This window comes from Anguilla anguilla, chromosome 13 (genome assembly GCF_013347855.1).
Source record: "Anguilla anguilla isolate fAngAng1 chromosome 13, fAngAng1.pri, whole genome shotgun sequence".
Taxonomy (NCBI): domain Eukaryota; kingdom Metazoa; phylum Chordata; class Actinopteri; order Anguilliformes; family Anguillidae; genus Anguilla; species Anguilla anguilla.
This window is the reverse complement of record NC_049213.1, coordinates 773,052-796,675: the sequence shown is the minus strand read 5'-3', so window position 1 is coordinate 796,675 and position 23,624 is coordinate 773,052. Positions and strand designations below refer to the sequence as shown.

General features: G+C 42.7%; 1 protein-coding gene across 1 annotated transcript in view; it reads right to left on the bottom strand.

The window, feature by feature from the left end:
* The window catches only part of LOC118210808, a 184,840-nt gene that overhangs the window by 41,638 nt on the left and 119,578 nt on the right, over positions 1 to 23,624 (bottom strand). Inside the window, exon 13 of the mRNA XM_035387255.1 lies at positions 4,649 to 4,822. Coding sequence (XP_035243146.1) covers positions 4,649 to 4,822 — 174 coding nt within the window. The remainder of the gene's footprint in view (positions 1 to 4,648; positions 4,823 to 23,624) is intronic.

The following is a 23,624-nucleotide window of genomic DNA, read 5'->3' as shown; positions in this document are numbered from 1 at the left end:
GACATAGCTATGCAATGCGTCAAATATCATTGGCAAACCTGTCCGTGGTTTTAGAAGAAAGAAAGAAGAAAGAGAAGAAGAAGAAGGAGAAAATGCAAAATCCCCTTAGTTTGGGGCTTTATTGTGTGGACATGTGAAGTTGTTTATGAAATCTGTCTGTTGAAATGGGGTCATAATGTACAGAATTTAATGTTTTTAAGGGCTGAGTGTCTGTGGCTGTTGTGATCATTTCTGTGGGGAACCCTGAAAAGTGAAAACTCTCTGTGCTGTATAGGTATGGGGCATGCCCCCGCCAAGGCGTAACTTAGCGGGATGGCATACCTGCCATCCCAATGATTGCCTCTTAACACTGTTAAAGCTTTCAATTCATGGTTATTAGCAACTCTCATATTTTGTCATATGATAAAGTACTCTTTCTCTTACAGCGCATCCAAAGTACATGGCTTACTTACACACTGACTGAAGTGTGCATCTCTGCTTGAACAAATCACTGCATTGGTGCCATAAATAAACTTCTCTTTCATCATCTTGTGTTTGAAAGCCAACTCTAGGGAATGACATCCGGTGCAATGCGAAAGGAGGCTATTGCCCTCCTGGAAGAGCACATAGAACACTGCAGCGCTACTATAGCCAAAAGCTACAGACAATATCCAAGGGCTACAGACTCCAGTTCAGAGTGAACCCCCCCATTTCAACAGAGTCATTTACTCTCAAACACAAGAGAGCGCTCCCATGTTTAAGAGGAATAAATTCCTTCCCTCTTACAAAAAGGGGGAAATACGTGTGGTTCCCAGAGATCGAACCCAACATAGTTTTTATTTTCCTTATTTCCAGCTCTCAAAGAAGGATGGTTCTCAACTTCCTATCTTGGATCTCAGTATTAAACAAACATTTGAGGCAGTATATAATTTCAAAATGTTAACATACAGAACTCTTTCATGTTCAATATATCAGAACGATTGAAAAATTTTGTGCAATTCTTTTAATCAATCGTCAGCACCCAATAATTGATTAATAATGATTAACTGATTAGATTAAAATCTACTCCAAGACCTATAAAAAGAATGACTTAAAATATGCTTAACTTAATACCTAAGCATTTTTTTTAAGGAGTATGAGCATGTCTGTGTGCTTTGGGGTCAGTCTGGTGTGCAGTCTGCTGAAGGTGAGACCAGCAGCTCAGAAGACGCGCTCAGATTGGCACTGATGTTCCAGGAATGGACCAATAACGTTTCACTAATGCTGCCAGTCAAGGGAACCATGAATCTCTAATTTAACATTTTAGAAATGTCTCTTTAATTTGAAATCTAATCACCAACATTAGGCCATTCATTGAAATGGTTTATTGAAATTTAACTGTTTAATCTATAGCAATTCATCAATCAACATTCTTATTAAGAATTAACAGTTAATTGATTAACTTAACATCACTATTTCACATCAGTAAATCTGAAAGATGCCTTCTTCCACATAAGCATTTATCCCCCTCATACAAAATTCTTCTGCTTTGCCCATCGCGGTGTTTGCTACAAATACACAGTTCCACCCTTTGGCCTTTCCCTGAGTCCACGGGCGTTCTGTATTTGTGTAGAGGCGGGTCTGGCTCCATTAAGACTAATGAGGCTCAGAATACTGACTTACACAGACGATTAGCTGATTATTGCCAATTCAAAACCCAGAGTTGTGCAGGACACTCAGTGAGTTCAGACACATCTGATGTCTCTTGGTTTCACAGCAATCTCTCCCCATCCTGGAGTGTAATGTTCTTGGGAGTGGATTTATACTCTGTATCCATGTGAGCTTGCCTATCAGCGGACTGCATTTCATCTCCCAGAGTATGTCTCTCGCAGTTCAAGCCCAACTCGAGAGTACAGTATCACACATGCCTCAGACTACAGGGGCTGATGGTTTTGCCACTGGGGCTGTTAAGAACGAGGGGCTTTATGAGGTGGATTTCATCCCTCCAACTCAGACCTGTGTGCGATCTCCATCGCTGTCTCACAGTAACACACAAGCGCTCTGCAACTCCGCGTCACTGGGAAAACACAGACTTTTACACTCAGGGAACCCATCTCAGGATCGTTTTCATACAGAAAAAAAGGACAGACACATCCCTCTCTGGGGTGGGGGGTCTCAGGAGGGTTACATGGTGAATCCATTTTCTTTTAGCTATTAACTATATGGACAGCTCTCAGATATTTTCTTCCCTGTCTAAGGGGACATCATGTGCTCGTACGCTGCGATAATGACTGCGGTAGCATATGTCAATCACCAAGGTGGCATGCGCTCCCTCCAGCTCCATGGTCTAGCCCACAGTCTGTTGGTCTGGAGCAGCCGTCACTTTCTGTGGTTACGCGTGACCCATGTTGCTGTGAAATACGCTATATAAATAAAATTTGATTGATTGATTGATGTTCCAGGAATTCTGAACACGAGCGCTGATCTGCTGTCAAGGGGAAACCCACTGTACGGGGAATGGTGTCTCCATCCCCAGATTTTGGAAATGTTACTGCAGTGATTATCCCTCTCCTTTATGTACAGCCATGCACGCTCCCGCTACGCACGGACCTCCTGTCTCAGGTGAACGGGGAAATACACCACCCCTGCCCCGAGAGAGTAGCTCTATAGGCTTGGCCCGTGAGAGGCATAACCTCAACGCATTAGGGCTTCCCCCTCGCGTGGCTGCAACCATCCAGAGCACGAGAGCGCCCTCTACCAGGTCACTTCATGACTATAAGTGTCAGGTGTTTGAAAAATGGTCTGCCTCTCATCAGTCAGTGCCTTACCAGTGCTCTGTTTCTGACGTGCTGTGCTTTTCACAGGTATCTTATGGATAAAGAGAAATCCTTTTCTACCAATAAGATCTACCTGGCAGCTATCACTGCTTGTCATGTTGGGTTGAAAGACCATGCAGTGGGACAGCACCCCCTCATTCACAGGTTCATGAAGGGGGCTCACTGTTCTCTGCCTGTTGCTAAAAAGCTAATTTCCCCTTGGGATTTATCACTGGAGCTAGAGGCTCTGTTTCTAAGGCCATTAGAGCCTATAAACGAGACAGATTTAAAATTGTTGTCTCTCCAGACAGCGCTGCTGCTTGCACTAGCCTCAGCTAAGTGAGTCAGTGACCTCCATGTGCTCTCAGTGCATCTCTCGTGCACAATATTCTCCCCTAAAATGCACAGGCTTTTTCTTAAGCTCAATCCAGCCTTTATGCCTAAAAGCTTCCCTCCTTTCACATGTGAGATGTTGGAGCTTGCCGCTTTTCACCCACCACCTTTCTCCTCTGACGAGGAGCATAGGCTGCATATGCTGTGTTCTCCGCACATATATGACACAGACTAAGGTTTTTAGAAAGAGCGACCAGGGCCTGGGCCCCTGCCTGCAAAGGAAAAGTATCTCTAAGCAGCGGCTGTCCCATTGGCTTGTGGATAACACCCCCTTTGGGCCTGAGGGCTCATGCTACGAGGGGTATGGCTGCATTGCGGGCCCTATTCCATGGGCTCTCCTTACAGGAAATTTATTCAGCTGCAGCCTGGGTTTCTCCAGATACTTTTGCAAGGTTCTACCACCTGAACATCACCAGGAGGCCGGTAGCCCACTCAGTTCTGGGGGTGAGCTCTGTGGGAGGCGCACACATCTCCCCTCATCTGCTATGGGTTTTAGTACTTCACATTGTTCCCGGGACCTGGCTATAGCTTTGGGCAGTGGAATGTGTTTAGTACTTCCCTACACGGGATGTGCCAGACACCACCCTCCCCTCAGGGGAGGAGGCATCATTTGCTGGCCTGACAGTATCTCTGCTGTGAGCATAAGGCAATCTGGGAGTTGTCCATATCTCCCCATAGGTGGATCTCAAAAACGAGATGATGAAAGAGAACTTTAGGTTACTGTTGTAACCCCGGTGGAGAGATCCACCAAGACTGCCTTGCTTGCCGCGCATGAGAAGTGAATATGTTCACTGAGGAGTAGTAGCGCTGCAGTGTCCTATATGTTCTTCCAGGAGGGCAGTAGTCTCCTGTAGCATTGAATGCGCTACTGGCTGTCAAAGCCACACTTGGTGCAATTGGATGACCGGATGTCATTCCCCATACGTGGATCGCTCTACTCTGTGTTTCGGAGAACCGGGGTAGCGACAGTAACTTCATGTTTTGGGGTAACACCCTTACTGAGGTACTCACTGGGCATACTGTTTAATTCACTAGCAGGATATGCAGCTCTTCTTGGATAGCTGCTAGGGTCAGCCAAATGTTATTTAATAGAATAATACAGAAGTCATGCCCAAATGGGGTAAATCTTAATTAGGTTAATCCCAGGGATAGTTGTTGGTTTTAGATTCCTGGATGAGCAGGACATTTACCTCCCAGGATTGAAGGTCTTAATGTCAGAGAACACTTTGATGAATGCCTGGCAGCAGTAGCTAGTCTCTCTCTCCAGGATACAGGGTCAAGCTGCCCATCTTTTCATATGAGCACCCCCCAGTCAATAATCTTATGAACAAAGTTGTATTCACACAAACATTCAGGTTAGAGGTTTTGAAAATGAATGGAGTCAGGAAATTAGTTTTCCCTGTGACAAAATTCAAATCCTTACATTTCCATAATCAGTAATTCTATTTAGTTAATGTCACACAGTACACAGCACTACTCACCCCAGTCTCTGCAGTTTACAGTTTGGACTCATCAGTCCAGCACAGAGCAGCTCCACGCCTGAATCTCCCAGGTCATTGTAGCTGAGGTCCAGATCTCTCAGGGGTGAGTTTGGTGACTGGAGAGCTGAGGCCACAATATCACAGGACTTCTCTGTGAGGTCACAGCTGTTCAGTCTGCAAAGAAGAGTTCATACATTCAAGTAAAGAAGAATCATTGGCACTCTTCCTTAAAATTAGCATAAATGATTATATAAAAGAAACAATAAACCTAATGATTTTAATTATCTGCTCAAACATCTGTAGAAACTGCTTACTTTCACTTTAATAAAACAACTCTTATAAAAAACTTTTTAAAAAAAAGGATTTTTCTCAAAAACATAGGGGTCAAAATTATTGGCACCCCTAAAGAATATTTAAAATAAAACCAAACAAAGTGGCATCTAAAGAAATTTTACGAAAAAAAAAATTGATCTTAGTCCCCCGGAACTGTACTGCTGCCTTTCACCATTTCCTGTTTCACTAAGGTACAACTATGCACAAATGTAAAATCTCTTTGTCATCCATCACTATGGGCTAAGGGATCAGCTGAGCCCCTGTGCTGACTTTGTCTCAGGACCCCCTGGTGCTGCACACTGCTAAGGGATCAGCTGAGCCCCTGTACTGCTCACTTAACCTACATATAAAATATATTTTACGATTTAATTTAACAAGTAATATTAAAAATGACAATTATGAATCTAATCATTGATAGGCCAGTTGACAGTAACCTGGTGGAATCAACCGACAAACCAAAACAAACTCTGTATCAGGTCTACTTCTAAGTCACAAAACAAAACAGAAGACATCAAACAAGATGTTAAATTTAGATTACCAGAAAAGAAAGACTGAAGAGCCAGACCTTATCAAAGTATTACCCTCTTCCAGTGCCACAGAAACAAAGGAAATGAGCTAAAACGCACAACCAAGAAACCAACACCAAAATAAAGACTAGAGCCAGATCGATGCCAGATTTTTGGGTCCGATGCTGATCCCCATTTTGGAAAGTCCTAGCCCACCGATTACCAATGTTTTGACCAATATTTTGTCAAAAAGTGCAACATTTTCAAATCAATTTGAAAAACTTATATTTTATTAAAGTTTCTATATTTAAGAACATTAACTTATAAGCAAACAAATAAAAATAAACACACAAAGAACTTTTTAGATAAAAAATGTAAAAGATGATATTAAATTATATATATATATTAACACCATCTTTAAGTGTGTGGAATCAAAATAACTCCACACCTTGCTTTTACTCCTTTCTTTTCCAGCCATCTATAAAAAATTAATTAATTAAAAATCAGTTTTCCAGTTTCAAACATGTATTTTTATGATTATTATCATTGTTAGTAATTTGTTATTATTATTTCTTAGTATCTATTCTCAGTAAATTAATTATATTTTCTTATTTTATTCCTACTACATGATCTCAAAGAGTAAGACTTTATCTAGCGAGCTTCCCTGTCCATAAGAATTCGGTGGTGAAAATAACTATAATGCGCTCTGACGCGTGACTAGATGACACACTCGCTCGCAATAACGCATTAGCTATGGACACAGCCTCATTATTTCTTATTATATATTCTCAGTAAGTTAAATGAATTATATTTTCTTATTTTATTTCTACTACATGATCTCAAAGAGTAAGACATTATCTAGCGGAGCTAATGAGTGAATCAAGTGTAACGTTAGATGAAATTAAATTGACTGGATGAAATACGTGAAAAAAACTACAATGCGCTTTCGTGCAGGTTACCAACGCTAACTGTTGGTTGATTCACTTATCCAACAGAAATACTTCTCTCATGTTATCACGACAAAGCTAGATAACATGGCTTAAAATGATCCACGTTAGAAGTGTTTTTATCGGCGTTTTTACTGTCTGGTTAGCTTGCTATGATGACGCGTGACTAGATGACACACTCGCTTGCAATAACGCGCTGGCTATTGACACAGCATCATATAGTAGCTAATATCATTATCTCAGATAAAAAAACAAATGTGTGATGCATTCAATCACCATTTTATTTTGGCTGGTTATTTATTTGAGAATACAGCGATGTCCTCTGGAAATGTAGATCCTACGCTGCTTATGCGCTCACTGCCACTTCATAAAGGCTTGCTAGCCAGCTAGCTTGCTAAAGTGAACCAAATATGTTAGCTAGTTCGCTCGCTTGATAATGACGATTGATAAACATAGTGGTTGTATAAACGCATTTAATTAAAAACTTTCACTAAATATACATACCTTTATTGCGGCAATCGAATATGTGCAGACAACTCTTGCAGTGGACAATACTGGATGAGGCACGAGTGACAAACGTCTTATTACGGAAGTAGCGCGTCAGCTGCTGCAGTTCACACTTGTATTAGAGCTCCCTCTACTGAATAATTCTAGTAAATAGCAATTACAACGTTCGAACAAACAAGTACAGATAAATAATCAATGTTTTTTTTGTTTATTATACTTATTTAAAAATCGGGACACATCGCCTGCATAACTGCCGATTCCGATGTCGTCAAAAAAGTCAAATAATGGCCGATATATCGGCCAAACCGATATATCGGTCGGGCTCTAATAAAGACCAACTGCAATACAACACAACTTTTTATTGAGGTCATCGTAAACACTTAACGCAGCATGGCTTGAGCATGTTTGCCCTGATTGGGCAATTCCATGGTCAGATGTAGAAAGGGAGGCAGGCTCATTTATGACAAGGACTGGCCTATCTAAAAGCTGACAGTGTACTTATTAATGAAAGTGACCTTATGTTGTTGAAGGCATAGCTAAGCACCATATATTACCAAAATATTCAGGAATTTAGTCCCTTTCTACCAAGACCAAACATGAATAGGTAATTCAGTTAAGCTATTGAATACCAATAAAAAGTATGTAAGTCTACTTGTGCTTCTAACATAAACATAAAGTTTTCAGTCAATGATATCAATAAAATGTCACAGATTGCATTTAAACTTAAGATCAAACAGAACCGGACCTTGTCAATAGCTTTGTCTTCTGGTTTGTCTCTTCCGAGACAAACTCTGCAGGAGGTGGGAACCATAGGTCGCCCGCCTAGATTACTGTATCAGAGTGGCATAAAGAACGTTTCCTTTAATTTTCGTGGAGGGGAGGGTAGGCAGCATTCTTCAAGCCAATATTGTATCCAGTTCACTGTTTCTCTCTCTGAGGCCATAATCTAAACACGTGATATCTGACATACTGTAGATAAGTTCATCGCTAATTTTGCCCTCCCACCCAACCACAGCGTCTGGCTTCAGTTTGTTTGTGGTGTGAGGAACAAAGCATCACTGCAGACCCGTCGCCCCGTCCCACAGGTGGACCATTTCAGAGCAGCCAGCAGCCAGCAGCTCAGCTGTTGCAGTCTCATCAGAGGCAGTTCATGAAAATGATAGGCATTGTGTAGTGATACTCATTTGAGCACCCTGGGGCAATACAAAAGGACTCTCTATGCAATTTTTCTTTTATTTCTTTCCTCCTGTTTCGTCGCTGAGCTCACTGAAAGTCAGCCATCTAGCAGTAAAAATTGAACAGCCGAGACTAATGCCAATGATGTTGTTAGTTAAACGCGTTAGTGAAACTGTGTGTGGGGGTTGGTGTTAAATTGCCCGGTATTGTTGAACTAATTTCGAGTAGCTTCACCTGGTGCTATTTAAGTGGTGTTCATCTGTGGTTCATTTAGTGTGCATCTGATTGTGTCGTCGCTTCTGCCGTACCCCACAATTCAGATAAGCGTATCTTCACTTGGTTTGTTTCTGCTGTTGCTAGTTTGAGAACATAGTTGTGTGTAATTTAGATAATCTTTTTTAAACTTGTCTTAAGTGTTGCTAGTCAGCAAACATAGTTGTGCGTTAGCTCAGAATCTCTCTAGTTGGCTCTCTGTTGTTAGTTAAACGCGTTAGTGAAACTGTGTGTGGGGGTTGGTGTTAAATTGCCCGGTATTGTTGAGCTAATTTCGAGTAGCTTCACCTGGTGCTATTTAAGTGGTGTTCATCTGTGGTTCATTTAGTGTGCATCTGATTGTGTCATCGCTTCTGCCGTACCCCGCGATTCAGATAAGCGTATCTTCACTTGATTTGTGAAGGCAGCCATAGGCAGCCTCGTCATCAGTTCATCATGTTTATAAACCCAATTCCCTTATGTGCGCTGCCTCGCCCCAAATGGTCTATTCACCACAGGCGCAATTTATCTGACCTGATCTACCCACCGTTATCCACACCTCAGGAATTCACTGTCACAGGTGGACTATGGAACTGCCAGTCAGCTGTCCAGAAAGCTGACTTCATTACTGCCTTTGCTAAGACAAAGTCTCTTGACTTCCTGGCTCTCACAGAAACTTGGATCACTCCCGACAACACCGCCACCCCAGCTGCACTGTCTGCGGGATACTCCTTCTGGCACATCCCCAGGGCCTCTGGCCAAGGCGGGGGTACCGGTTTGCTCATTTCCTTGTTCTGGAAGTTCTGTGTCCTCCCCAGTCCTAACCCTACTTCCTCCTCCTTTGAATTTCACGCGATTACTGTAACTCATCCCTCTACATTTCACGTTATTGTTCTGTACCGTCCTCCAGGTCCACTCGGCTCTTTCCTGGACGAGCTGGACACTCTCCTGAGCTCCCTCCCTGAGGATGGCACTCCTGCTATTCTACTGGGAGACTTCAAACTCCCACCAGAGACCTTCCCAACTGTCCAGGGTTGCCTCACTCCTCCAGTCTTTCACCCTATCCCTGTCCTCCCCCCCCCCCCCCCCCACACAAGGCTGGTAACCAACTAGACCTTGTATTCACCAGAAGCTGCTCCATTCCCCAACTTACAGTGACTCCCCTCCATGTCTCAGACCACTTCTTTCTTTCTTTCTCCCTCTCCTATTTACTCCCCCTCAATTCATCCAACAGCTCACCCACAGTAACTTTCAGGAGAAATCTCTCTACTCTGTCACAATCCTCCCTCATCTCCACTGCTCTGTCTACACTTCCCCCTCCTGCGTTTTTCTCTACCCTGCCAGTTGATCTTGCTACCTCCACCTTCAACTCCTGCCTCTCCCAGTCCCTCGACTCACTTTGTCCTCTTGTCTCCAAACCAGCACGCTCCTCACCCCCCTGCCCATGGCTAACTGAGTCACTACGCTCCAGCAGAACATCACTGCGGGCTGCAGAAAGGAAGTGGAGGAAATCCCGATCCTCTGATGACCTGACCGCATATCATACACTGCTGGCAACTTTTATATCTGCCCTCACGTCAGCTAAAGCCTCATTTTTCCAATCTAAGATCAGTGCATGTGTCTCTAATCCACACAAACTATTCTCCACCTTCTCTTCCCTCCTCATTCCTCCTCCACCCCCACCTCCCTCTTCCCTCTCCGCAGATGACTTTCTGGCTGCCTTTGAAGGAAAGGTGGCTACAATCCAGAACTCCTTCGCCCATCCAGTGAGCCCCCCAATCCCCCAGGACAAACCTACAGCCACACTGACCTCCTTTGAGATGCTGGAGGATTCCGATGTACTACAACTCATCACCTCTCATCGTGCAACCACCTGTCCACTTGACCCCATCCCATATACAGTTCTCCAATCCATTTCCAGCTAGTTCCTTCCCTATCTGTCCTCCATTGTTAATTCCTCTCTTTCCTCTGGTCATGTTCCCTCTGATTTTAAGATGGCTCGTGTTATCCCACTTCTCAAAAAACCCACCTCAGACCCCTCCGATGTAATGAACTATCGACCCGTATTGCTTCTACCCTTTCTGTCCAAAACCCTTGAACGAGCAGTTCTTAAACCTCTGGGGTCGAGAGCTCCGCCGGCGGAGCTCGACAAGATGAAATTAACTTTAGTTTCTATTTGGATGATTAACTTCACGTGCTGTTATCATACAGACGCAACAAAAACATTGACAGAAACCTTAGAATCGCGACTTTCCAATGCGCCCATTGGCAAATAATATGAATTGTTTTAAAAGTTTTAAATTTGATTAATTAGACCATGTATGCTCCGTTAAACTTTACTCATTACTATGTGAATTTCGCTCAGCAGGAAGTCCGCCCAAATCGCATTCACATGTTAACAACATTGGGATGGCAGGTATGCATTCTGACCCCATTTCAGATTTCATAAACAACTTCACATGTCCACACAATAAAGCCCCAAACTAAGGGGATTTTGCGTTTTCTCCTTCTTCTTCTTCTTCTTCTTCTTCTTCTTCTTCTTCTTCTTCTCTTTCTTCTTCTTCTCATTCTTATTTTTCCTGCCGCCTATCCCACTAACAACATGTCTCCCCATTGGACATTTTACCGACATCAGCCAAATCCTCACCCTCATGACCCAATCAAAAACTTGCATACACACGCAAAACACCCATACCTTCTTACTCTGAAACATTTCCTCTTCAAACAGCTAATCTGCCTGTGGCCTAGTGGGTATGGTTACAGTCTTGGGACCACGGGGTCGTAGGTTCAAACTCAGCTAAGGACACGTTTCTTTAACCTGCTTTTACCCTCACTAATAATTGTCTACTACTTCTCAATTATTGCTGTTGCACCATATCTACCCGCCGTTCACCGAACGTATACACTGCATTATGACGGACCGTCTGCACGTTCAGTTATTAACCGGCTACAATATTGCAAAGCCATATGGATTCAACGGGAGCTCTTCTGTGCTTACTGGCCTGTGTTCCTCTTTAAAACGACAGACAGGTTTGCTAATGATATTTCAGGCATTGCATAGGTATGTCATGGTGCTGCACTAACAAAGTCACAGACTGGTAAACCTCCGGTTGAAGGATTGAATCCCGCCTCGCCCTCAGGCAGATAATTTCCTCCTTTACACTAACGTTCTCTTACGCTTTTATATTTGCTTCACCAAAACTCACTCACGGCCACCCATACACATGACGGCAAATGTATTAATTTTATTTAAAAGTTACACCGGTTCACCACTGTGCCATTTCTACTAACTATATTTCTTCACTTGGCTACCGTACAAAACCTTCTGATCAGCAAACGCCACGTTTCTACATTCATGTTACCTCGCTCTGTTCTCTATCTAGCCACATACAAACAATTACTACGTATGTACGTTCTGCAACTCCCCATTAAAACATTATATTTAAAATCATGACTCACTCATAATTATAACTACTACTACTGAACATGAGAAAAGCACATCAGTGCAATAAATTTCATACGTTACTTAACCCTCCACTTTAACGACTAAGCTTTTATACAGACTGTTATATATACCGTTCCATAAGGAAACTAAGCTCGCTCATGGTCACTTTATTTAGGCCTACTCCGTACTACAGTCTGTGATCATCTCAACCTTCACCTACATACCCATTCCGCTAAAAACACATTGTTTCAATTACGCAATTTCATCATTTCGTCCTAATTTCTCTCACACTGTTGTTATTTTCTCATATGCAAAGCCTGCTGGGACATATGCGTCTGCTCCTATTCTCCACTATCAACTTTTCCGGTTCTAGCTTAACAAAACAGCAAAGAGGATTCCTACCTGCAGATAAGCCTATCAAAATGCCTTATAAACCTTACAAACACTAAAAGTGCATCTTCACGAAATAACAGACAACGAAGCAGGACAGAAGGGTACACAAGTTGCAACCTAGGCAGCTCTAATTCTACGGGCTTGCTGACTCTTTTGTCAATCAAGGCTCGTTGGATATCCGTCAAATCCGTGAGTAGCCTACATACACTGGCCATATTTCACCTTTTCTGATGCGTTTACAATTACGCCACCGCACCAATTGTCACAGCCACTGTTTTACATATATAGCAAACCGAAACTGCTAAACGTACACGCTCATCAGACTTTGTTGTACGTCGCTCTGGATAAGAGCGTCTGCCAAATGCCTGTAATGTAATGTAATGTACAAATTCACACAAGGATAGCCATAATCCACAACCGTTTCTTACAGGGTCACTTCGCATTTCTCACTCTCGTAATAAAACGCTTTGCAAAAAGAAATGATATCTCATAAAAAACACGTTGAAAAACGTACAAAAATGCCAAGTTACTCACACATACAAGACATACAAGAGGGCCAAGTGACTTGAAAGAATTGAGGAAATATTGGGTAGCATTGTTTTGAAATACATCTTATGTAATTTTGGTGAGGCAAGATAGCCTATATTGTTTGTAGTACCGTAACTTGGCGTCATTTTGATATCAGTACTTTTAATGGCAGGCCTGGATTTTGGCAGTCTGAATGAATGAGTTATTGACGGTGTATGTCTTGTATGTGTGAGTAACTTGGCATTTTTGTACGTTTTTCAACGTGTTTTTTATGAGATTATAATTACTCTCCATAGAAGGAGACTAAAGGAGGGGCGATGCGAGATCCATGTGAGAAATGCCAAGTCTGCGAAAGCGGGATAGAATGTCAAAGTGTCGCCTAATTCACTTCTTTTGAGGTGAACATTTCGTTTAATTTTGGAAAATGGTCCGTCCGGAAGCCGACACTGATGAAGAGCGGTGTCATTTTGAACAGCGAACTGATCCAGCTGAGGATCAACTTCATGCGTAAGTATATTTCTTATGATCATATTGGTAAATATGTGTACTGTATTGCAACGTATCTGTGTGTTTGTAGGAATATCCAGCAATATGCGCGTTTGTAAATTCCCACACTACGAACGATTCGAACTATTGCATCTCTAAATTATAGGCTAGGCTCTCTGCGTCTGGTTGTGTTAGAAGTATCAGGTAGACTGTATGTTTTTCGATCATATTGGTAATAAATAGGCCGTGGCGTGGCTAGGATTCTAAAACTGATGTCCTCGCACAATCAATATTAGCATACTGTAAGTAAATTCGGGAAATAGAAATATAATAACCACTTAGCTAAACGGACCTAGCCTACTTCAGATTGAGGCATTGTTATTGATGAGTTGCCTGTAGTTGAGCTGGAATAGTTTAGCTAATGTTGTTTCGTTGATAGCTTGCATTATTTGTAAATGTGTGCTGTATTACATTCTCTGTGTGTTTGTAGGAATATTCACTAATATGAGCGCTTATAAATTCCCACACTACGAACGATTCTAACCATTGCTTCTCAAAATTATAGGCTACCTCTCTGCGTCTGGTTGTTTGTTTGGTTCTTTGTTTGTATATGATGTAACCATGTCACATTTCCTAAGTTTTGTTTTCATTAGTTAGTGGTTTGCCCCTTTTTTGTAAAGCACATTTAATTTTCACCTGTTGAAGGAAATGTGCTATATAAATAAAGTTTGATTTGATGTCACATTTCCTAACAATTTTGTTTTTATCATATTTACAGAGATGCTGATCAGGAAACAAGGCCTAGTTCACCACTAGCTAAGAGGCCACGCAAGCGTTGCAAGAGTACACCAGTCTCATCTCATCTTCCATGCGTATAGTTTGCTTCAATAAATGTTCTGAAAATCAAAAGATGTCTTTGTTTCTGTCTTCTAAATGGCTCACTGAGTCTTTGTCTTAGTGGTGGGGAGGCATGCGGCCAGGTGTGAATAGCCTGCTTAGCTGGCAGGTCGTCCTACCCAATGCATATTCATTACAGAAAGGCCATTTGCCCTCCCATTCTCACCTGGTGTTGAAAAATAGTAGTCACAACACTAACTTTTAGCAATTTATTTTATATTTCTCATTGGATTTGCTAAAATATTTTGTCATCTTTTGATACCCAAGACCTTGATGAACACATTTCAGTGACCAACAGTCTTAGTCACAATTGTTTAGTGTGTTTTATTACAACACTCCTGTGCATGTTCAAAACTACTGTTTACAGTTTGTGTGTTTTTAGAGCAGTTTACAATCCACACATGATTATGACCTACTTACTGCTGCCATATTATTGTAGCTGAGTTTGTGCTGAAAACAAAGATATGAAACACTTTGGAATCACTGTATATAAAGTTGATGAAAGTTACACAAATGTCAGAGCATCGCACAATCACCAGTGTGCCTCATTTTACCCTTAGACCCCAGAGGGTTAAACAACTAACCTCTTTTCTCCATCAGAACCTGCTAGACCCTCACCAGTCTGGCTTCCGATCCAGGCACTCAACAGAGACTGCGCTCCTAGCTGTGATGGAGGCACTTGCCACTGCAAGAGCCTCATGCCTCTCCTCTGTCCTGATACTTCTTGACCTGTCTGCAGTTTTCGACACGGTCAACCATAAAATACTCCTCTCCACCTTGGCTGGGATGGGCATCGCCGGGACTGCCCTGTCTTGGTTCGCTTCCTATCTTGCAGATAGGTCCTACCAGGTCACCTGGAAGGGTCTGCCTCTGCTTCTCATCCCCTTGTTACGGGAGTGCCGCAGGGATCTGTACTGGGTCCTCTGCTGTTCTCCTTATACAACAGATCTCTTGGTTCAGTTATTAATTCACATGGCTTCTCCTATCATTGTTATGCAGATGACACACAACTCTTCTTTTCTTTCCCCCCCTCGGCCACACAGGTCAATGATAAGATATCTTCCTGCCTGGCTGACATCTCCACCTGGATGGCCAGCCACCATCTGAAGCTCAACCTCAACAAAACTGAGCTGCTCTTCTTCCCGTGCATTACAGGCATTTAGCAGATGCTCTTATCCAGAGCGACTTACACAACTTTTACATAGCATTTTACATTGTATCCATTGCATCCATTGTATCCGTGCAAGACCTCCTTACTTTGTGAGCTCTCAATCACGGTTGATAGCACCACAGTGACTGCCCCTCACTCTGCCAAGAGCTTGGGGGTGGTCCTGGATGGCCAACTGGACCTCAAGGAGCACATCAAGGCAACATCACGGTCCTGCAGATTCCTTCTGTACAACATCAGAAGGATTCAACCATACCTGACGACGCACTCCACCCAGCTGCTCGTCCAGGCTACGGTGACCTCTCACCTTAATTACTGCAACTCTCTCCTTGCAAGCCTGCCAGCTTGTGCCATACAGCCACTACAGATGATTCAGAATGCCGCTGCCAGACTCATCTACAACCTTCCCAAATTCTCCCACGTCACTCCTCTGCTGCAATCACTCCACTGGCTACCGGTCGCTGCCAGGATCCGGTTCAAAACCCTGACCCTTGCCTACACTGCTGCCAACAGGACAGCCCCCATCTACTTGCAGGACATGACTCGATTCTATGTGCCTGCTCGACCACTCCGCTCTGCGGCAGCAGGGCGCCTTGTAACCCCTCCCACCCGCCCAAACGGATCACAGAGCTTCTCCACCCTAGCTCCCCAGTGGTGGAACGAACTCCTCGTCCCTCTCCGAACCTCCCCCTCACTACCCATCTTCTGCCGTGGCCTGAAGACTCATCTCTTCAGACTATACCTAGACTAACCACCACCACGCTGTATATTTCACTCTAAATCCCGCCTATAACATGAAATATCGTGTTATAGTTTTAAGTCTATATCGCCCACCCCTACTCACTACCCAGATAAGCTTTAATTTGGTTGATCCCTAGGATAGTGAGTTTTGGCACTTACATCTGCTGAATTTACAAGTTAAGTTGCTCCTTCAGGGCAGAAGTCTACGAATCACAAGATTCCTGGATGAGCGGTACATTTCCCTCCTATGACTGATGGTCTTAATGTCAGAGAACACTTAGATCAGTGTTACTCATTACGCGGCTCGTGAGACTTTGTTTTGCGGCTCAGACCCACTGATAACAATAAGAATATAGCTATAACTTACTTCTATAGGTTCCGTTTAGGTTCTACAGATGTCCTGTTTTAGCACATTGAAATGAATTATCCAGCAGATGACAGCATACTGAAGATACGTCAAAGAACGTAGGTTACGTAACAGCGAGGGATCATGGGTAGACGTATAGCCTATGTGCGTAGCTTTGCATTTGCGAATGGTTTTGCAAGTTTAGCACGTAAACCTAAATTAGATATTCCATAATTCCGTACGTCCTAATGTTATATCAAATATTGTCTCGGCCTCCGCCCCACTCAAAATTGACAGATTTATTATTAGAAAAAAGCAGAACGAGAAAAGTGATTCTTCATTAGCTGACAGCGACGGAGTTAGAAACAGGCCCGAGGAGAAAGAGCAACGTGAGAAAAGAGGGGGGAAATGCAGATCAGTTTGGCCGAGAAGCCCAAGACACCGATGCTGCACCAGCAAAGAAAAAGGGGCGGTCAATTCAGGACGAACACCGAAAATTTCAGGATACATGGACTGATGAGTTTTTCTTTGTGCAATACGAATCCACTCCATTCTGCCTAATTTGCCAGAAGACTAGTGCCAATTGTAAACGGTCTAACCTTGAACGCCACTTCAGTGCTTTTCACGCCAAGTACAACATGTTGTAGCAACCTGAGGACTAATAAAATTAAACAGTTGACACAGACTCTGACTAAGCAGCAAAAAATGACGGCGAGATCAGTCTCTGTTGCCGAAAAATTGATCGAGGCCACTTATGAGATGGCATGGATTTTAGCTAGGCATAAAAAGGCTTTCACGGACGCTGAAATTGTTAAACAATGCTTTTTGACCTCAGCTGAGATAATGTACCGTGACTTCAATAAGGACCCAATAATAAAGCAAATACATGCACAGCAGCTTTCAGATTCGACATTAATGAGGAGGATAGAGTTTATTGGGAAAGATATTATGACAACGTCAGCTAAAGTCAGTGACTCACAGCGGTTGGAAAGAACGGTAACGGTAATATGCCAGCTAACATCAATGTTAGCCAGCTAGCTGTCAACGAATGAACTATGATATCAGATAGTGTACCGCTGCTAGCTACTTATCACACTGTCTGAATGTGATGTTCACTTTACTTAGAAAACTACCTGGCGATAGCTGCACTCGGTTGCTAAGCAGAGAATTAACGTGACTCCCCATGTTGCAGTGTTAGTGTTTTAGCCTTAGTCAATGTTTTGTGTGACGTTATGGGCACTTGTAAAATTACAAGTTTGTTTTAGCTATCAATATCTCTTTAACTTTAGCCCCCCCCCCCCTCAATATTTAGAACACGTGCATTATTTTGAATCTTGTGTTTCCCTTTACATAAAGACATTTCCGCCATACATTGATGCAGAAAAGGCACAAATTGGTGCATAAAAATGAAGTGTTTGACGCTCAGAATTTCCTAGGGGGAGGTCTAGTGGCTGTATGAGAACACCACAACTGATTATTGCCACTAACTTTTACTGCTGGTGGACACTAGATTTTTAAAAACGTGGTGTCTTTTGAAAATTCCACACATTGCACCTATTTTCCGCGTGTCCTTGCCCTATAATCCATCCATTCATTTTATTCTCGCAGGCTATTGCGAATATAATTCACTAATTATTGCGTTGCATTTAATTATTATTGTAACAATGATAATAATAATGATAATAAAAGCCTGATGTATTAAGTCATTTTTTTCTTTTAAAACCCCTTATCAACATGTTTGGTAGACCTTGTGGAGTAATATAAACTGCACAAAAAATGTAATAACTGTGGGTATTTGAGAGTTATTAGAATACTTATCTAGGAAATACTCCTGTAAATGATGTTATCCTTTAGATGATAGGAGCTAGAGCCAGAACATTGATCTCTGAATCAGGCTATTCCACACAGCATGCCTGCTTACAATGGTATAATATCAATCCTATGACTTGAGCCTGGACCACAGAAGACTGACTAAACTAAACGATGTAACACTGCATCTAAACAGCAGCTCACATGTTGATCAGATGGACACTCTCCCACCAAGATGTACACACATACCCTGCCTGCCAATAGTTAATGCTTGGCTTTACCAGCAGAATAAAATACCATTTTATTCACAATCCTTTCAGAAACACCACAATCCTGCAGCACACACAGGTGTGTGATGAAGGAGTAAAACTCACCAAAAGGTCAGTGTGTGAAAGAGAGTGGTGTAAATACATGGATTTCATTAGAGTTCATAGCAGGTAGTGAATAATAGAGATGGATGAAGACTGCAATGTGTGACAGACCTGAAACATTTTACTATGCAGGTGGTCAATCTTTTACCATGTCAATCAGACACTCAGCATCCAGTCATCACCTGTGGCCTGATACTACAGACTCCACTGAAACCTTACATTCTGCTCAGGAACCACAAACCTGGCAACCCTCAAAAGGTTTTATCCTGCTTTTTATTTGCTTGTTGTAATAGAGGAGTAAGGTATATATGGGCAAAGAAAGAATGCTGGTGGACAGAGGAGTAAACTGAGAGAGAAAGAGCGTTTTAATATTTCACTGAATAGAACCATAATCACAAATTCTATTTAGTTAAGATCACACAGTACACAACACTACTCACCCCAGTCTTTGCAGTTTACAGTTTGGACTCATCAGTCCAACACAAATCAGCTTCACTCCTGAGTCTTCCAGGTTATTGTAGTTGAGGTCCAGATCTCTCAGGGGTGAGATTGATGACTGGAGAGCTGAGGCCACAGTATTACAGCACTTCTGTGTGAGTTCACAGTTGTTCAGTCTGCAAAGAAGAGTACATATATCAGGGTTCGTACGGTCATGAAAAACCTGGGAAAGTCATTGAAATTTAAAATGCAATTTCCAGGCCCTGGAAAGGTTATGGAAAATAATATTTTTTGAAAAGTAATGGAAATATAGCTAAAGTTGCATCAAATACAATTGCTAATTAATCCAATCATAAAAATGGTATGTATAGTAATAAAACGTAAATTGGCAGGTACCCTTCGCGGTATTTTGGTGGTGTGAGAAATTAATTCGGTCTGGCTCAGTCTGTTTACAGGCACGCCCATCAGGCACGCTTCTGCTAATGTAGCTGTTAGTAAACGTAGGCCCTACTGTGCCAACAATATACCAGGGAAGTGCAGCTTCAATAATATATCAGGGCTCGAAATTAACTTTTTTACTTGGTAGCACTGGTGCTCCCAATTTCAAAAAGTTAGGAGCACCCACCAAAATGTAAGGAGCACCAACAATATATGCAATAGGTTTTTTATTGATAAAAAACGACAATATAACAGTACGGTTTACAAGTAACAGTTAAACTGTCACGCCTAAAATGTGTCGACTCTTCAAGGAATTGCGTGTTATGCATTCAAACGACAAAGCGCTTCTCGTCACATTAATACCGCTAATTAAATCAACCGCCAGTAAACTGCATCGGAGAAATTAGCTGTTTCAACCGGGTCGCTACCCAAAACACTATGTTAATGTTTCAAAAAAAAATGCTGTAATCGTTCGCTTCAACTTTTCAGCTTTCGATAACGCTAATAAATTGAACATAAACTTTTGTCTTCAGGTAACATAAGTAAACGCATTAGCTCTCTGTGTCGCGTGACAGTGGAGTGCTGCAAAAGGGAGTGATTGAAGGCTAATATTAACCAATTTTAAATCAGCATTAAAGGTAAGAATGTCAAGCTCACGATTGGTTAGAAGGGTCACCGTCAGCTCGCAAGCGTACTAACTAGCGAATGTACAGAGGAAGAGACGTTCGACTGAAAAAAGAAAAAAAAAAAAGGTTGCACCAGAACAATTATTTGCACTCGCACAAATGCTCCCAATTATATTTCGAAGTCGCACAGATTAAATTTTGGGAGCATATGCAACCAAAATGGTCGCAATTTCGAGCCCTGTTTGAGAATTGACAAAATGTAAACTATTCGAATTAAAATATGAAAGAATGTATCTAAGTGTGTCTGTCTGGTGTTTATTTGTTTTAGAGAGGCACCATATGTTTCAGATGCAGACCTAATTTTACTTAGTGTTACAATAAATAATTTTAAATCGTCCCGCTGAGATAAAGTAATTTGTTTTGGTCATGGAAATTCAGTTAAAGGTTGTGGAGAAGTCATGGAAAAGTCATTGAAAATCATTGGTGAAAAAGTGTATGAACCCTGATATATTATAGTATTAATATATTAGGTATATTGAAGTGTGCCAATGACAGTGTTCAGTGATGAAGAGTGAAATTGAGGATTTTAAGGTTGATGATGCTCTGAGGAAGATGTCTGTGCTACACTCTCCAACTGCAGTATTTTGGACCTCAAAATTAAACACCCAGCTGGACTCAACTCTGACAGTTCTACAGATGTCTACATACTGACCCAAATGTCCCCTTTTCTTATACTGTAAGTTATCTGAATTTGGGCAAAGGGCTCATCTACTTTTCCTATGATCTTTTCTCTGGGCTTAACCCTCCCATCCCATAGTAGACGTGCAGCTGCCATCTTTCAGAGTGGACAGCGAGTTAGTTTTCAGTGCTGTAGGATGTTTGGCCACCACCAAAAGTAAAGATGTAAAAGGAAACACACATTTTTCAGAGTGGACATTGACTTTGCTTATTTCCTTTTGGTTTTCTGTGACAAATTTCCACAGCACTGCAAACTAACACACAGCTAAAGGCAGATTCATTGTAATAGGAAGTAATGCACATGCTCATATATCTGTATTGTGGTGTGGGCCTCTGGAGCCCCGCCCCTCCCTGCCATTAGCTGCCACTCTGCTCGACTTCACCTGTGTCTCACTGGCCAGCCTGCAGCACCATGGACAGCACCAGAGGGACAGGGCTGAGTTTCAGCACCTCCACTCCGCACTCAGACCTGGACAGCGCCGGAGGGACAGGGCTGAGTTTCAGCACCTCCACTCCACACTCAGACCTGGACAGCGCCGGAGGGACAGGGCTGAGTTTCAGCATCTCCACTTCACACTCAGACCTGGACAGCGCCGGAGGGACAGGGCTGAGTTTCAGCACCTCCACTCCACACTCAGACCTGGACAGCGCCGGAGGGACAGGGCTGAATTTCAGCATCTCCACTCCGCACTCAGACCTAGACCTGAGATACAGTCAGGCCACCGGCAGCATACCAGTGCTTTTTCCACACCACTTGCCCCTTTGCCTGAGTAGCTGCTGGCCCTATATAGGCCTCAAGGTCTCACTCCAGGGGTGTGCTGGCCTTCCCCTCAATGAGTGACTAACAGAGTCTCTGTTTCTCTTTTTTTTTTTTTTTTTGTGGCAGACTCAGACGTGCCCCTCCTCATGGCCTGAATTTTGGACCCACCTGCACTTCCCTAGCACTTTTGCTTTCCCCAACATTTGAGTAGCCTGATCTCGTCTTGTGTTTCACTTTTCCCCTGTCTTCATTCATTGTGATACTGCTGTCACAATAAAAGTCCTCTACAGGCATGTTGCCAGCACTGTCTGCCTCGTCTGTGCCTCGTTCCCGTAGCATACAGTATGGATGTGATAAAAGTTTATTAAAGGATATGAAAGATATGGAATTGAAGGTATCTGTAAATGGGTGGAAAATCACAACTTGTACCTGTACAACATGCCATATAAATACTCTGCCCGTTTGCAAATGTCGCACACAATGCAAATCATGCAAACGATGCAGACTACACAGAAGTATAAAACAGTCCTTAGAAGGACCATCACTGTAAACCCTTGCAGGACCTGCAACACATACAGGAATGATATATTCAATCATTAGGGCACACCAGTAGTACAAAGTCCCTTATTTACTGTCAGTAAAATTACCATGCACCACCCCTGTCCCTGTATTGTCTCCTGGGGATGGCGGTAGGTACTAGAGTTTTGGTCAGGTCAGACTTTATTTTGTCAAATGTAAACGAGTGTGGATTGTGGGAGATGTTCTCTGGATAGCATTTAAGGGAAGCTCAAACAATTTACTTCATTATCCAAAGTCCTTTCATAAAAAGTATTTTTGGTATGCATCACAATTTCTTTGTGTTCCTTTTCTTTATCTTACAATATCTTCAGGTGCATGTCCTTTCCTCTCTTATAGCATAGTGTCCAGTCCATCTTGCCACATCTTGTAAATAAAATGATTGCCTCTTAACACTGTTAAAGCTTTCTATTCATGGTTATTAGCAACTCTCATATTTTGTCATATGATAAAGTACTCTTTCTCTTATAGCGCATCCAAAGTACGTGGCTTACTTACACAATGACTGAAGTGTGCATCTCTGCTTGAACAAATCACTGCATTGGTGCCATAAATAAACTTCTTTTTCATCATCTTGTGTTTGAAAGCCAACTCTAGGAAATGACATCTGGTCCAGACCTCCATAGAAGCATCCAATTGCACTAAGTCTGGCTCTGACAGACAGTAGTGCGTCCAATGCGAAAGGAGGCTACTGCCCTCCTGGAAGAGCACATAGAACACTGCAGCGCTACTATAGCCAAAAGCTACAGACAATAGCCAAGGGCTACAGACTCCAGTTCAGAGTGAAACCCCCCATTTCAACAGAGTCATTTACTCTCAAACAAAAGAGAGCGCTCCCATGTTTAAGAGGAATAAATTCCTTCCCTCTTACAAAAAGGGGGAAATACGTGTGGTTCCCAGAGATCGAACCCAACATAGTTTTTATTTTCCTTATTTCCAGCTCCCGAAGAAGGATGGTTCTCAACTTCCTATCTTGGATATCAGTGTGTGTATGTCTCTCTCAGTTCAAGCCCAACTTGAGAGTACAGTATCACACATGCCTCAGACTACAGGAGCTGATGGTGCCAGCCTCTCAGGTTTTGCCACTGGGGCTGTTAAGAATGAGGGGCTTTATGAGGTGGATTTCATCCCTCCACCTCAGCCCCGTGTGCGATCTCCATCGCTGTCTCACAGTAACACACAAGCACTCTGCAACTCTGCGTCACTGGGAAAACACAGACTTTTACACTCAGGGAAACCCTCTCAGGATCGTTTTCATACGGGAAAAAAGGACAGACACATCCCTCTCTGGGGTGGGGGGTCTCAGGAGGGTTACATGGTGAATCAGTTTTCTTTTAGCTATTAACTATATGGACAGCTCTCAGATATTTTCTTCCCTGTCTAAGGGGACATCATGTGCTCGTACGCTGCGATAATGACTGCGGTAGCATATGTCAATCACCAAGGTGGCATGCGCTCCCTCCAGCTCCATGGTCTAGCCCACAGACTGCTGGTC